General features: G+C 38.1%; 1 protein-coding gene across 2 annotated transcripts in view; it reads left to right on the top strand.

The window, feature by feature from the left end:
* Positions 1-249: 249 nt before the first annotated feature.
* The window catches only part of LOC111146609 (LDL receptor related protein 12), a 71982-nt gene continuing 57025 nt past the window's right edge, over positions 250-15206 (top strand). For both annotated transcript variants that reach the window (XM_022502237.1, XM_022502238.1), the window contains exon 1: positions 250-340. In XM_022502237.1, the coding sequence (XP_022357945.1) occupies positions 256-340 (85 nt within the window). In that variant the 5' untranslated portion in view covers positions 250-255. The remainder of the gene's footprint in view (positions 341-15206) is intronic.

Raw genomic sequence — 15206 nt, forward strand, 5'->3', positions numbered from 1 at the left:
TCAACCAGCCTCTGCCCCCGGGAAGGCCGCCCGCCGTAGGGCTCTCGCGCCGCCCGGGGTGGGAGCTGGCGCGCTGCGGAGGGAGGGCCGGAGGGAGGGAGCGCGGGCGGGCGGGCGGCGGCGGCGGCGGCCCCTCCCCTCCCCCTCCCGCCGCCGCGGAGCGCGCAGGGAGCAGCCGGGGGCTTGGTGGCGGCGGCGTCTGGCCCCAGCTCCTCCTCCTCCTCCTCCATCTCCTCCTCGCTCCCTCCATCTGCCATGGTTATGGCCAGTCGCTGGAGCACAAAAGAGTCTCCGCGGTGGAGGTCTGCGTTGGTCTTGCTTTTCCTCGCCGGAGTGTACGGTAAGTGTCCGCGTCCCTGCGCCCCGCTGACCGAACAAAGCTGGGGCGACCCTGGGCCCCGAGGCCTCCAGGACAAGGGGTTCCCCACGAGAACCGGGGAGAGACCCCCGCCGCCGGCGGGACAAAGACCCGGCGAGGGGTGGATGCCCCGAGGGGTGTCCACACGCGAAGATGCTTTCGTCCACTCACCATCTCCGGACCCTAGGGGTTGTCTGAGAGGGGTTTGGGCGTCCCGGCCGGAGCGAGTCCCGGTGGAGCGAGGGGGTGGCGGGCGCACTTCCCGACATGGGCTGGAGGGGCCCTTGCACAATCCACACACACAAAGATGTATGACTGTGTGAGAAGGAAGAGGAGGTCGCCCTCGCCGTGGTCGGGACGGTCCTGCCACCCCCGACCCTTCCGGCGTCGGGAAGTTCTCTCCCCAGAGAAATTCCCACCGTACCAATCCCCCATCTTCTCCACTCCCTGCAAAAGCAGCCCGCTGCTCTCTTCCCACTCCTGCACCTCGGAGGCCGAGGCTCCGTGGATCCCGGGCGTGCTGGATCCTGTCCCTTCCCCAGAAGCAGCACGCGGGAGAAGGCCAGAAAATAGTTTCCAGCCCCACCTCAGTCTCTCCCTTAGGGCGTAGATGTCTGCCGTGACTCCGAGTTCATTTGTCATTTCATCCATCATTGGCCGCTAATGTTGTCACTGTTGCTTCATTCCGGTCTGTGGATTGCATTGCATGTACTCCTTTGAGGTTCAGAGACGGCTGAAGCCTGTCTGTGAGGACTAAGCTTTACCTTACAGCAGGGTCTGAACTAGAGCTAAATGGAATTAATTAGCAAGAGCATTCATTGTTTTGAGACTTGAGTTCCACTTCTGACTTCACCGGTCTTAGTTTTTGAGCGAAACGCGTTGAAAAGGTGTCTCAATGAACACAGTTAACCTTTACTTTTTAGAATGGGGTTTTGATATCTTCAGAAGGAAATAATTAGAAGTTACCCTTCTCTGGGGATTTCACTTAGAAAACGTCTAAGTCATTTGCCACAAACCCTCCATCCACTCATGGTGTGGTGATGGAGTTAAGTCAGCACGTGATTCACCAGCAAGTATTACCTCTTTTGAAAGAATTTATCTGTGGAATTGAATGATGGTGACTTTGAAAACCTGAGAAATTACAGTTAATGAATTTAATGAACATAAATTAACACTTACTGACAACCAAAAAATAGTTTTTCAGTGTGATTCAAAATTGTACTGCTTGCTGCCTGGCCTGATTAACATATTATTATTTTTGTTTGTTCGGTGAGAGAAAGGTTTGGTCCACGTTCAGTGTGATCATTGCCAGTGGTATGCTCGTGTGTGATCAGAAAACCCTGTGCATGACTTTTGAGTGTTAGTTGCATCAAGTGGCTGGGATCCCTACTTGCCTGATGACTTGTGGGTTTGGGTCTACACCAGAGATCAATAAGCTATTATGTTGTTTAGTCTAGCCTGAAGGTGGGTATAATTCTGCTCTAGGTTTGGTGTAATGGCCCAGAAGAGAGAAGAAAGCAAGAAGGCATCTTTAATCTAGGGTGATTCGAAGTGCCCTGCTTTGTCCTCTGCTCTAGTCAAAATTGAATCTTATGATGTCTGATCAGAATGAATAAATAAGTAAGCTCTTTTAGCTCTTTCATTAAAACCTGTGTCATTAGTGTTTGAACTAGAAGTCTTTTTGCCTCCAGGGATAAGAAGCTGTGAACCCCGTAATTTGTCTTGGTACATTTTTTTGTACTTGTACACAAAATGACTTTCTGGTAGGTACTTACCAAAGATTTATCTTTTGGGAATTTGTGTTCAGTGAGGAATTGTTAGGAGGCAAAGAATGAAACTCCTCTTCCAGCCGTGGGGGGACTTTGTAATAAAACTAGGAAGTAATTGTGCCAGGGTTGATGTCTGAAGCCACAGCAAGTTTCAAAGTATAAGAAAAAAGGAGGTAGTGAGGCAGGCAGAACATTAAACTATGTGAGCAGAGATAAAAGGTACCCTTCACCCTGCAACCAGAGAAATTCTCTTTATAGCTGCACTTTTGTCCTCTTCTGTCTCTCCAGCCAAATGTGGGTTTATACGAGAGAGGGGAAAAAAACCTATAACAATAATGTGGGAGATGTGCTTCTATAACAGTAGTGGGGTTTGTTTAACTGGAATATGCACTAGTTGTGAGGACTGGTGGATGCATTCTGAGAAATATCCATTACCTTAGACCTTTAGAACAGATAGATATTAGCTATAATTTATGAAACTGTCCCTTATGCACCAAAAAGTGTTATTTTTTTTAAGTGGCCTCAAAAATAATTAGAAATCATCGTTAAAACAACTTAGTATTCAGGGGTGCCTGGGTGGGTCAGTCATTTAGACTTCAGATTCTTGATTTCAGGTCAGGTGATGATGTCAGGATCAGGGAATCAAGCCCCACATTGGGCTCTGTGCTTAGTACAGAGTCTGCTTGTCCCTCTCCCTCTGCTCCCTGTCCCCACATTTGGGCTTGCATGTATGCACTCTCTCTCTCTCAAATAAAACTAAGAAACAACAGCCAAGTGTTCATAGTAACACTTAACATAGACTCAGTGAAAAAATGCAGGTTGGCCAATATTTAGGCAGTTCCAATACTAACTCTTCACAGAATGACTCTTAATTCATTAATGGCAATATTAAATGGCTCCAAGTTGTGTCTTGAATCTTGGAATCTTTCATACACCTTTTTAAAATATTCTGTTTATTCTGGTGTTTATGCTCTTCACATAGCCATTTCAGTGGTCTATGTACGTGACTATTCAATGTGATCATTTTAGTGAAATAGTGTGACTTTCACACTTCCACATTACTTTGCTGAATGTCAAAGCTTTATGTGAAATCAAATTGTGATATGAAATATAGTTAATATTTTTTAGAAGTAGTTGTTCGAGAACCAATAATTCTCTTTCAAGAGCTGCTGTATCTTAGCTCCTGTGACTTAACTATTGAATGTGCCTAAGAGTTAGTAGAAAGTAGAAGTTGACCTCTGCTTTTGAAAGTTTGAAGGGATAAAAACATTAGTGGGAGGAGGATCTATGAGCTTTGCTGAGCGTTGTTGTAAGCCTACTGTAAGAGAAGGTGTTTCTTCAGATCTCACATAGGGGTGTCCGGTTTTTGCAAGTGCATGGAGATTTCCAAAGCAGTCTCCTGGTCAACAGAAGGTGTTGGTTGGTTGGCTCATCTCCCAGCCCATAATTTGGTGATCGTAACAGTTCCAGTTGCTTATCCTTTTCCACTTCTGTTTGTCTCCCAGTTCATTGCTTTCTGACTTTTTTTTTTTTTTTTTTTTGGCTGAAACCCACCCTTAAAATACTCCCAGTATACAGAACAAAACAAAGATTATGAAATAATACTCTTACTACCTGTGATGAACTCCAACATTTTATATTCTATTTATCCCTCCTTCTCACCCTTCCTTTCTTCATTTGCTGGTTAAACTCATTAGTTTTGGACGCACTAATAGATTGCAGTTCTTAGTTTGAAAAACACTGCCCCAGATGAGACCTTAAAATGTAATTTGAAATGTTTGTGGTATTGAAATGTTTGTGGTATATATATATATGTGTGTGTGTGTGTGTATATATGCACACACACACACATATATATATATATGATCATTTTACAATAGCCTTGGAGAGTTGCAGATGGTTAGTTTTTGGCCACTTGCTGCCAGAGCATTTGATAGCAGTTAAGAACTCTTCCTGGCATGCACTGACTGGCCTGTGATAAAATTCTTCTTTAAACTGGTGTTCAGCTAATTATAGTCAAAGTCTTTGCTATACACAGTACTGTTCTAGAGTATGTGATAACATATGTGATAACATAAAATATTCTTTTATTCTTGCATTTTATATCTAATGGTAAAGTCTTTTCCCATGAATTTTATGGAACATTCAGCAGCATTTTATAAATTTCCAGTTTAAGGATAGACTAGAAGTTCCAATTTTAGAAAGGTTGTGGAAATAACTGGAACATGAGAAAAAAATCTAAACCAGATTCCAATTACTTCTAAAAAAGTCAAGCTTGATTACATAAAATATGTTGAATAAAACTGAATTAATTGCTTAACATAAACCCTTCCTTGGGTTTAGAATCTAAATTATATCCATATCCTGGTGACACTATGAAGGTACACAGCACATTCTATAAAATTCTAAGCGGTTATCAGGCAGAAAATATTAAATGACCACTTTCACAGGGCTAGCTATGTTCTAGGAAGAATATGGAGGAGATTTGAATGATGTCTGATAAATGATTTAGAAGGTTCCTAGAAAGTAAAATCTCTGACAAAAACATAAAAGTGATGTCAGGCTAAAAAGTGAGCAGCAGTTAAAGAGAATGGAAAGAAAGGACTGACTTTTGCGGTTAGACAATTTAAAGCTTATCAAGAAATTAAGGGAACAGTGAAACCTTTTTGTGTTTCTGATCTGAGGTGTTTTTGTAGTTGAAATTTTTTTTCTTTTTTTTTTCTTACCTTTTATCAGTGCTGTTACAGTTTAAAGAATGAAAGGTAAGAGAGGGTAAATAAATATAGAGGAGATTTATCTAGATTTAAGCAAACAGAAAATGTTTTTATTCTAGAATGAGTTTTAATCTTGTTCTTGCTGCTAGTCTTTATAAGTAAATGAAGGTTGTTCTAAATTTGGGAGTTGAAGTTGAGTTAATGACCTATAATTTCCAAGGTTACCTTTCCCTCCAGTTTCTTCTCTTTTTCTCCTCACCCTCCCCTACCACCACCGTTTTTTGGGGAGGAGTGGGTGATAGATATACACTACTTTTTCCCATTTTCTAAAGCACAGCATTAGATTCTGTTACCAATCTATCTGCTCAGTTACATGTCATTATTCTTTCTAGCTATATGTATATAGTATATACATATATATATATATATATATATATATACATACATACATACATACATATATGGAATTACCCTAACAAATTCTAAGGAATTCTCACTGTCTAAGCTGTAGAAGGAAGGGAAGGAAACTAATATCTATTAAATTAAGTGCGGATACTGTGCTTGGTCTGTATTCATTGCCAGTTAATCTTTAGAGGGTCCCATTTGGCAATCCTATAAGGTATTTGTCCCTTTTCTATAGAAGAAAAAATCTGAAGCTCAGAAAGGTTGTGACTTATCTAAGATCAAACCACTAGGAAGTAGTAGAACCAGGATTGCAACCTAATCCTGTCTCTTCACTCATTCATTCTGTTCGCAAATGTTCATTGAGCACTTGATTTTATCTGGCACTCTGTAAGGCACAATAACCTGATGAACATAGTTTCGCCCTCATAAGGTTGACAGTCTAGTTAGTAAGTTATAATAAGAAACCGATAAGGGGCACAGATAGTGAATAACAGACACAGGATGATTAGAGGAAGACTTCTTTGTAGAGTCATTTGTAAGACCTAAGTGATGGCTAACCATATTATGATTGGGAAAAGAGAGCCTTGCCCTTGGGAACCACATGTGAAAGACCCAGAATCAGGAAAGTTGTTGATGTGGAAGAGCTGGTGTGTCACAGGTAAATGAATAGAGCAATGCAGCTGGAGCACAGTGGTCATACAGGAGAGTGGCAAGATGAGCGTAGAATGTTAGGCAGGAAGGAGCTCAGGGCTTTGGAAACCATGGTAAAGAGTTTGCATTTATTTGAGTGTAACTATACAGGGAGTTTAAGTGCACACAATATGATTTATGGTTTGAAAACAGTCACTTTTGTCCACTGTGTGGAGGATTGTTGTGAAGTAGACAAGAGTAGATATGGGATGATCAGGGTTGGGCTGTGATCCAGGTGAGAGACACGGGACCTTGGACCAAGGTAGTAGTAATAGTGTGGACAGAAGAGTATGGATTGCCTTTTTGATAGAAAAGAAAGGGATGTTTCCTCTCTTGTCACAACAGGGAAGGAAGAAAATACTGGTGCCAGTGTACTTAGGTCTATTAAGTTTCAGGGTGGGAAGCTGGAGATTTCCTAAAGTACTATGACATGGAATCAGGTGAGAATGGTGAGAAGGGAGGAGAGGTTGAGGGTGATTTGCTTCTATAATTCAGTGGAGGACTTTAGACCCTTAGGAATGTAAGTTTCTGTTATTGAAGCTAGAAAAGAGAAAGCCAAGAACACTCAATGCAAGAAGGAATATTGTGGGGGCGCCTGGGTGGCTCGGTGGGTTAAGCCGCTGCCTTCGGCTCAGGTCATGATCTCAGGGTCCTGGGATCGAGTCCCGCATCAGGCTCTCTGCTCAGCAGGGAGCCTGCTTCCCTCTCTCTCTCTCTCTCTCTCTCTGCCTGTCTCTCCGTCTACTTGTGATCTCTCTCTCTGTCAAATAAATAAATAAAATCTTTAAAAAAAAAAAAAAGAAGGAATATTGTGTTGAACAGCTGTACAACACGTGACAAGAATGAGGATTTCAGGAGTACCTGGGTGGCTCAGTGGGTTGAAGCCTCTGCCTTCAGCTCAGGTCATGATCCCAGGGTCCTGGGATTGAGCCCCGCATCGGGCTCTCTGCTCAGCAGGGAGCCTGCTTCCCTTCCTCTCTCTCTGCCTGCTTCTCTGCCTACTTGTGATCTCTGTTAAATAAATAAATTAAAAAAAAAAAAAGAATGAGGATTTCCGTTATAAGGGGAGAGGCTTAACGAGAGTCCTGTGGAGAACTCAGTTCTAAGGACTATCATTTTTGTCGGTGAAATAAGTATAGAATGTAACTTTCTACAGTGTTGTAAGAGTATTTCAGGCAAGAAGCAACCGGTAGAGTAGAAGTTAGATGCTTTATATTAAGTGATCAATTAAAATGCTTTATATCTTAGAAGGGACAAGGGTGTATTGGTAGATTAGAAAGTTTCAGAAAATTTTAGAAAAAGTAGGTGACCTTTTTACCTTTATTCCCCTGGATTGCGTATTTTATTTACAGAAGATACAACTTTAGAAGGTCCTGAAACCTCAAAATAATTGAAGCTGACAGAAGAGTTATCAAGTTGACTCTTAAATATTTGATAACTGACTGCCCTACTAGTATCAGTTTAGTGAAGAAGCGAAATTGTTTTACACTCACATCCATACCATTCAATGAGAGTAACTTGATATCTACCTTTAATTCACTTACATTTCCATTTCTAGAGAAATGGGGAATGGTGCTAATCTTTTAATATTGAATTGATTAAATGGAGCACAGTACCATGTTTAGTAGTTGGGATTTACCTTTTAAACATAACTAAGAAAGTAAGCCTTTTCTTATCTGACTTAATTTCATTGATTATTAAAGCATTATTTAGGTTTTAGGTTAATAAGTTGGGGAAAAGATCAATCTTCATATCCGGTATATTCTAAAATAGAATTCAGTTCCTTGAATTAATACCTGTTCTAGTGACACTGGAACCTTTTACCAAGACTAAGAATACAGAACACCTTTACAGAAAAATGCCTTGCTTAAATCCTCAGAATATCTGTAAAGTAAGTGTAGTGGAAGCTGCTTTTGAGAAGTGATTTTGCCTTAAGGCTCACATCTCTCTACTGCTATTCTCTTTATATAGAGACCCATTGTTTTTTTTGTTTGTTTGTTTGTTTTGTTTACATTGTTGTAACAGCTCCCAACTAATCTTCACTCTAGTCTTGTCCAGATTCAGTTATATATATAACAGTAGTCAGAGTGGCTTTTCTAAAGTACAGATACAATTATGTAATTTTCTTGCTTAAAACCTAACGGTAGTGGGGCACTTGGGTGGTTCAGTGGGTTAAAGCCTCTCCCTTCGCTCAGGTCATGATCCCAGGGTCCTGGGATCCAGCCCCGCATCGGGCTCTCTGCTAGGCAGGGAGCCTGCTTCTCTGCCTCTCTCTCTGCCTACTTGTGATCTCTCTCTCTCTCTCTGTCAAATAAATAAATAAAATCTTTAAAAAAAAAAAAACAAACAAACCAGTAGTGCCCTGTTCCTAAAACACAGGCATAACTCACTAGGCCCCTTATGATCTGGCTAGTTTTTCCTTTCTTGTCTCTTGTTACTTCCCTTCACCACTCCCCTACCCTCTACTATGTCTCTGCTATGCTAAACATATTTCTCTTATCTCCTGGCCTTTGCACACTCTGTACCTTCTGCCTGGCTTTACCTTCCTTTTTGTATCACTTTCTTTGTTAGGCTAACTCCTGCCTGTCCTTTGGCCTTCCTTTAGATGTTACCTCCTTTGGGCAGTCTTCCTTAAAAGGTGCCCCCTCAGGAGCATCTCAGACTTCTTTTTTTTTTTAAGATTTTATTTTTTATTTATTTATTTGACAGAGAGAGAGAGATCACAAGTAGGCAGAGAGGCAGGCAGAGAGAGAGGAGGAAGCAGGCTCCCCGCTGAGCAGAGAGCCTGATGCGGGGCTCCATCCCAAGACCCTGGGATCACCACCCAAGCCAAAGGCAGAGGCTTTAATCCACTGAGCCACCCAGGTGACCCGCATCTCAGACTTCTTATATACAGTATTGGTATCGGTCTGTTTTACTTCTATTTCCCCATGTAGCAGCACTGTCCAAAATACATAATGTGAGCTTCAAATGGAAGTCATGTACACAATTTTAAGTTTTCTAGTAGCCATATTTTAAAAAAAGAGACAAATGTCATTAATGTAAATTTTTTAACTCACTAGTGTATATCTAAAATACTGTCATTTTGACATGTAATCAATAGAAAATAATTACTGAGATATTCTGCAGTGTTTTTATATTAAGTCTTCAAAATCCAGTATAAACTTTATACCTATAGCCCATCTTAGTTAGACTCACCACATTTTAAATGCTTAATAGCCACTTTGGAAAACAGTATCTGTTAAAAGTTGAATGTAAACATGCCCTGTGATCTAGCAGTTCTACTCCAAGGTATAAACTCAACAGAAGTGGGGACATAATGTGTGCCAAAAGACATGTACAAGATTATTCATAGCATCCTTATTTGTTATTGTCTGAGATGAAAAACAGCCCCTCTGTCCATCCCCAGTAGAAATGGATGAATTGATTATGGCGTATTAGCATAAGGGAACACTGCACAGCAGTAGTCTTCAAACTTTGAGGTCTCAGGTCACCACAATTAAATTTAAAATGACAGTAGGAAAGCCATTATGTGTGACCATAAATAACATACATTAAATAAAAATATGTAAAATGATAACTGTACTTTCCCAGACAAGAATTAGTGAGAAGAGTGGCACTACTATACATTTTTGCAAATTAATGTCTGGTTTCATAGAAGACAACTGATTTCTCATGTTTGTATCTGCAGTGTCTGTTGTGACATGTTTTGCTTGAAGTATAGGAAAAAATCCTGCCTCACATAAATGTGTTACTGTAAAGGGAGAACTATTTTAATAGCCTTTTCAGATAAATGTGAATATTCTTTGATTCTACACCAAAACTTGACAGGTAGTTGTTGTTGTTGTTTTTAAGTTTAGTTGCAACATGGAATCTGAAACCATATCCCAGTGGACTTTATTCTGTTAAACTCTGAAAGGGTCTTGAAGATTCCCAGAAATCTACTGACCACATTTTGAGAATAACTTGCTTATAAAGTAATGAAAGAGAACCAATGACTTGTACCACGGTAACATGGGTGGATTTCACATGTTGAGCAAAAGAAATCAGACACAAAATTATAAGGTACTATATGGTTACAATCCAAGAAGTTAGAATACAAGGTGAGTTGTTACCTATTGGCAGGAAGCAGGGGAGGTTGTGATTGAAAGGATTGTTTAGTAGGGTAGCTTCTGGGCTGTTGGTCATATGCTGTTTATTGACATAAGTGGTAATTTACATGGATAAAGTGAGTTTCCTGGTGATGGCTCATTGAACTGTAAACTTTCAATTAGTGCAATTATGTATATGTCTCAATTAAAAGTTAAGTAATAAAATTTTTAAAAAATAAAACAGTATTTTTTTATTTAGTAATATCTATGGAAGTAATATCTGTGGAAGTTTTTCTGATCATTTATATTCTTTCTTGTGTTTGGCATTTTGCTTTTGTTTGATTTTTTTCCTTTGGGTTTGATAATTAAAAACTGTTTTAAAACTTTATACTTTGGAAAATTCCAAACATATCCAAAGTAGAGAAACTAATGTAATTAACCTGATATACCCAATATCCAGATTCAACAAATTATCATTAAATGGCCAGCCTTGTTTTATTTAGACTTGTACTCACTCCCTAAACACAAATGATTTTGAAGCAAATCCCAGACATCTAATTTATTCATATTTTACCGTGTATCTTTAAGATGTGAGGACTTAAAAAAAAAACAAAAAACCTCAATACCATTATCGTACTTAGAACATCAGTAATTCCTAATTACCATCAAATATCTGTCTGTGTACGTATGGCCCTGGTTGTCATATAAACATGAATTTTTAGACCTTGTTTGAATCAGGATCCAGATAAGGTCTATACTCTGCAGTTGTTGATATTTATTAGGTCTTTAACTTAATGGTTCCTGAACTCCATTTTTCTTTTTCTTTTTTTTTTTTTAAGTGTGATATTTGCTATAGGTTTCTGTTATTTTTAATCAAATTAGAGATTTTCATTTCCTATATTAATAAGTTTTTGAGAATAAGTATTTAATTTTGTCACATAAGTTTTTTCATTTCCAGGGTGATCATAAGGTATTTATGAGAGCAAGAGGTATGCAAATGAAACATACCTAGCACAGGGCCAGATAATACCTGAATATGTGAGTTCCTTTATCCATGAATGGAATAAATTACATTCATGTGATTCCTAATGTTGAACTATTTTTACATTTATGTAATAAGCCATAGCAAGTTGGTAATGTTGTATTTTCTTTTAATCTGCTGGACTACATTTAGTAATTTTTTTAGACTTTTCGTTCATATTTATGAGATCAATACATTGTCCTAAATTTTTTCCTGCCTCCACTTCTTTTCTTTCTCTCTGCTATAAACTAACCTCCCCTCTCTTCCTGTCTGATTATCAGATCTAATCCCTAATCTATTAATACTTTAAGATGTACTTGTAAACTTTTTTGTTTTTGTTGATTTCAGTGGTCAGTGTAAAAGATTTTATTATTTTAGTTCTTATTATTTCGCTTTTTAAGATTAGGAAAGAAGAGTGTTTATGAACTATATAACAGGAAAGCAACAGTGAATAGCTTTGTCCTACTGACAGGAGAAATGTTTCATTCCTAGTGTGGTTAAACTGTATCTCACTTAGCAAGATAATAGAGATGAGCCTTTAAGAAGTAGATCCCTTCTTATGAAAGGACTTTAAATAAGCCATTTAGATACCATAGTAGAGATGGATTCACATCTGAAGGATAGAAGGCAAAGCAAAAGTTTTTTAATTGGTGAAATTCAATTTATCAGTTTTTTATTTATTACTTGTGCTTTTGGTGTCGATTCTAAAACTCTTCATCTAATCCCAGGTCATGAAGATTTTCTCTTATTTTTTTCCTAGAAGTTTTATTTTTATTTTATACATTTAGATGTAAGATCCATTGTGAGTTTGTTTTTTGTAAAGTATAAATTTTGAGAAGAGGCTCCATTTTTATGTAGGAAAACCAGTTCCAACAGCATTTGTTTAAAAGACTGTCCTTTTTCCATTGAACTACCTTTGCACTTTTGTCAAAGATTAAGTGGTCATATTCGCATGGGTCTATTTTGTTTTTTTAAATAACAATTTTACATAATGAAGTCCAACCTTTTTAAGTGTATAATTCAGTTTTTTTATATGTTCACAGAGTTATCCTAAGTATTATCACTATCTAATTCTAGAATATTTTCACCAAAAGGAAACCCTGTACATATTAACAATCACCACCACTTTTCCCTTAACCCTCCCCCCCATTTGGCCACCACTGATTAACTTTACGTCACTAACGATTTGCCTATTCTGGACAATTTCATGTAAGTGGAATCATACAATATGTGATCTTATATGCCTGGCTTCTTTCATCTAGTTTGTTTTCGTGATTCAATCCATGTTCTACTGTGAGTCAATACTTCATTCCTTTTTATAGTCAAATAGTATTTCATTGTGTGGACAAACCACATTTTGTTTATCTACTCATCAGTTGACAAACATTTAGGTTGTTTCCACTTTTTATGAATGATGCAGCTGTTAATATTTGTGTACATGTTTTTGCATGGACATTTTCCAGTTCTCCTGTGTATATGCATAGAGAGGAATTGCTGGGTCTTTTGGTAATTCTGCATTTACCTTTCCAAGGAAATGCCATATTGTTTTCCAAATGGATGTACAACTTTACAATCCTACCAGCAATGTGTAAGAGTTCCAGTTTCTCTACATCTTCACCAATGCTTGTTATTGGCCATCTTTTTTTTTTCTTTTTTTAGGATTTTATTTATTTATTTGACAGAGAGAAAGAGAGATCACAAGTAGGCAGAGAGGCAGGCAGAGAGAGAGGGGGAAGCAGGCTCCCTGCTGAGCAGAGAGCCCGATGCGGGGCTTGATTCCAGGACCCTGGGACCCTGACCTGAGCTGAAGGCAGAGTCTTTAACCCACTGAGATGCGCAGGTGCCTCTGGCCATCTTTTTCTTACAGGTGTCTCTATAGGTATGAAGTGGTATTTTATTGTGGCTTTTTTTGGGCATTTTTCTAATGTTGCAGGGTTTTTTTTTTTTTTTCCCACTATTAGCCATTTGTGAATGTTTATTCAAATCCTTTGCCATTTCTTTTTTTTTAAGATTCTATTTATTTATTTGACAGACAGAGATCACAGGCAGAGAGGCAGGCAGAGAGAGGGGAAAGCAGGCCCCCTGCTGAGCAGAGAGCCGGGTGCGGGGCTCCATCCCAGGACTCTGAGATCATGACCTGAGCCTAAGGCAGAGGCTTACCCACTGAGCCACCCAGGCGCCCCCCCTTTGCCATTTCTTAATTGGTTGAATTATCTTTCTATTGTTGAGTTGTAAGACTTCTTTATATATTATGGATATTAACCCCTTATCAGATATATGGGAGGATAATACATGAGAATGTACTATTCTATTTTGTGCATGTTTGAAATTTTACAAAATAAAGCAAAAAAAAGGAGGTGTTAAAATACTTTGCCAAATTAATTACATTAAAATTTTCATCACCATTCTTAACAATTATTTTGATTTCCTAAGTTTTCTTTTCCCTCTCCCTTACCATTTTCTTTGTCCCATATTATTTTTCTTTAAGTCTTTAGTTAGTTTGATTTTTTAAATTTTGCTAAAGTACTTTCTTGAGTTGTATTCTCTGTCTCCCCAAGAAATATGTGTTGGGTGTGTGTGTGTGTTTGTGTGTGTGTGTGTGTTTAGGTGTAGACAGCTGGAAATTTTCTTTTTTTTGTCTTCACACTGAAATAATGGTTTGACAGGGGGGAAGAGGGCATTCAGGTTCCGGTGTTTTCTGTTCAGAACTCTATCTAGAATTACTTTATCATCTTTTAACTTTAAGGTGCCATTTTGATTCTCATTCCTTTGTTCCTTTGGAAGCATGTAATAATTTCCTTTTGGAGTTTACAGTTTTCACGAGTATGTGTTTACGTGTGTATCTTCAGTCATTATCACTGTTTGGTATTGGTAGTGATTTTATCTGAACATATCTAGTTGTGTGTTGGAAAGGTATTTTAAGCATAAGTTGTATATGTTATATATATGTATGCATATGTACATATGTGTATTTTAATTCCATTATCCTATAAGTTCTCTTTTAGAACTCCTCTTAACTGAATATTACATATCTTGGCCTTATCTTTTTTATTTCTTAGAGTTTTATATCCCTGTGTTTTTATTCTTGAATTTAAAGATTGTTCAGTTTAATCCTCTAAGTTATAATTGTCTACAATATAATTGTCTATAATTTAGAATGGTTTGTGATTCTTCATATAGTCTTCTAAGTGATAATTGTTGTATAAAATATAAAATATTTGTCTTTACAAATAATTTCCCTTTTTTGTAATCACAATTTTGGTTTTTTTTTTTTTTTTTTTTTTTTTTTTTCAGTTAGCTCTGGAACTGACATTTGTCTGTCCTGTGAATTCTCTTACTCTCTACCTGCCCTTTCCCCTACTCACACCCTCACCTCTGAGATTATGATAGGAATTGTGGGTCCCTTTCTCAGAAAATAATCCACAGAAGCACATTCACAGAGAATTTTGTATATGATATCCTGTGATTCCAGATCTCCTTAAAGCTCATTCATGACCCCTGATAGTGCCATTCTTGAACTGGCTGCATTGGTACCTGGGAACTTCTTAGAAATTCAGAATCTCAGGCCCTGCCCCAGATACTGAATTAGAATCTCCATTTTAACAAGATTCACAGGTGATTTCTTTCATATTCAAGTTTAAGAAGCACTGCTGAAGATTAGAAACCTCTGTGAACCTGTGGTATATGTGATCTATATTGATTGTTTCCCTTTTTAAAAAAAAAATTATCTGATATATCATCAGCGTCACCTTTTAAAAAGTCATATCTCGATCATGTGTGCATGGGTTGTGCATGGGTTATTAAAGTAGAAATGTTTTTAAATAGTTGCAATACAATATAGTATTTTTTAATTAATTTTTTAATTTTGTATAAACATATAATTTATTTTTATTCCTCAGGGGTACAGGTTTGTGAATTGCCAGGTTTACACATTTTACAGCACTCACCATAGCACATATAATACAGTATTTTAATAGTAAGCTATGTTATATGAAATGGCAAGAGATAAAGAGAGACTGATTTATAAACTGATTATAAACTCATTTTTCTATCAGTAACAAACATGTAGCAATCACTGTGCTGGGAAGTGTTTTAATCACTGTGTATCTTTGTGTGTATATGTATACATGTTTGTATGTGCACACACAGTCACTTTTC

Source organism: Enhydra lutris, unplaced genomic scaffold (assembly GCF_002288905.1).
Source record: "Enhydra lutris kenyoni isolate GAN:26980312 unplaced genomic scaffold, ASM228890v2 scaffoldscaffold14, whole genome shotgun sequence".
Taxonomy (NCBI): Eukaryota; Metazoa; Chordata; class Mammalia; order Carnivora; family Mustelidae; genus Enhydra; species Enhydra lutris.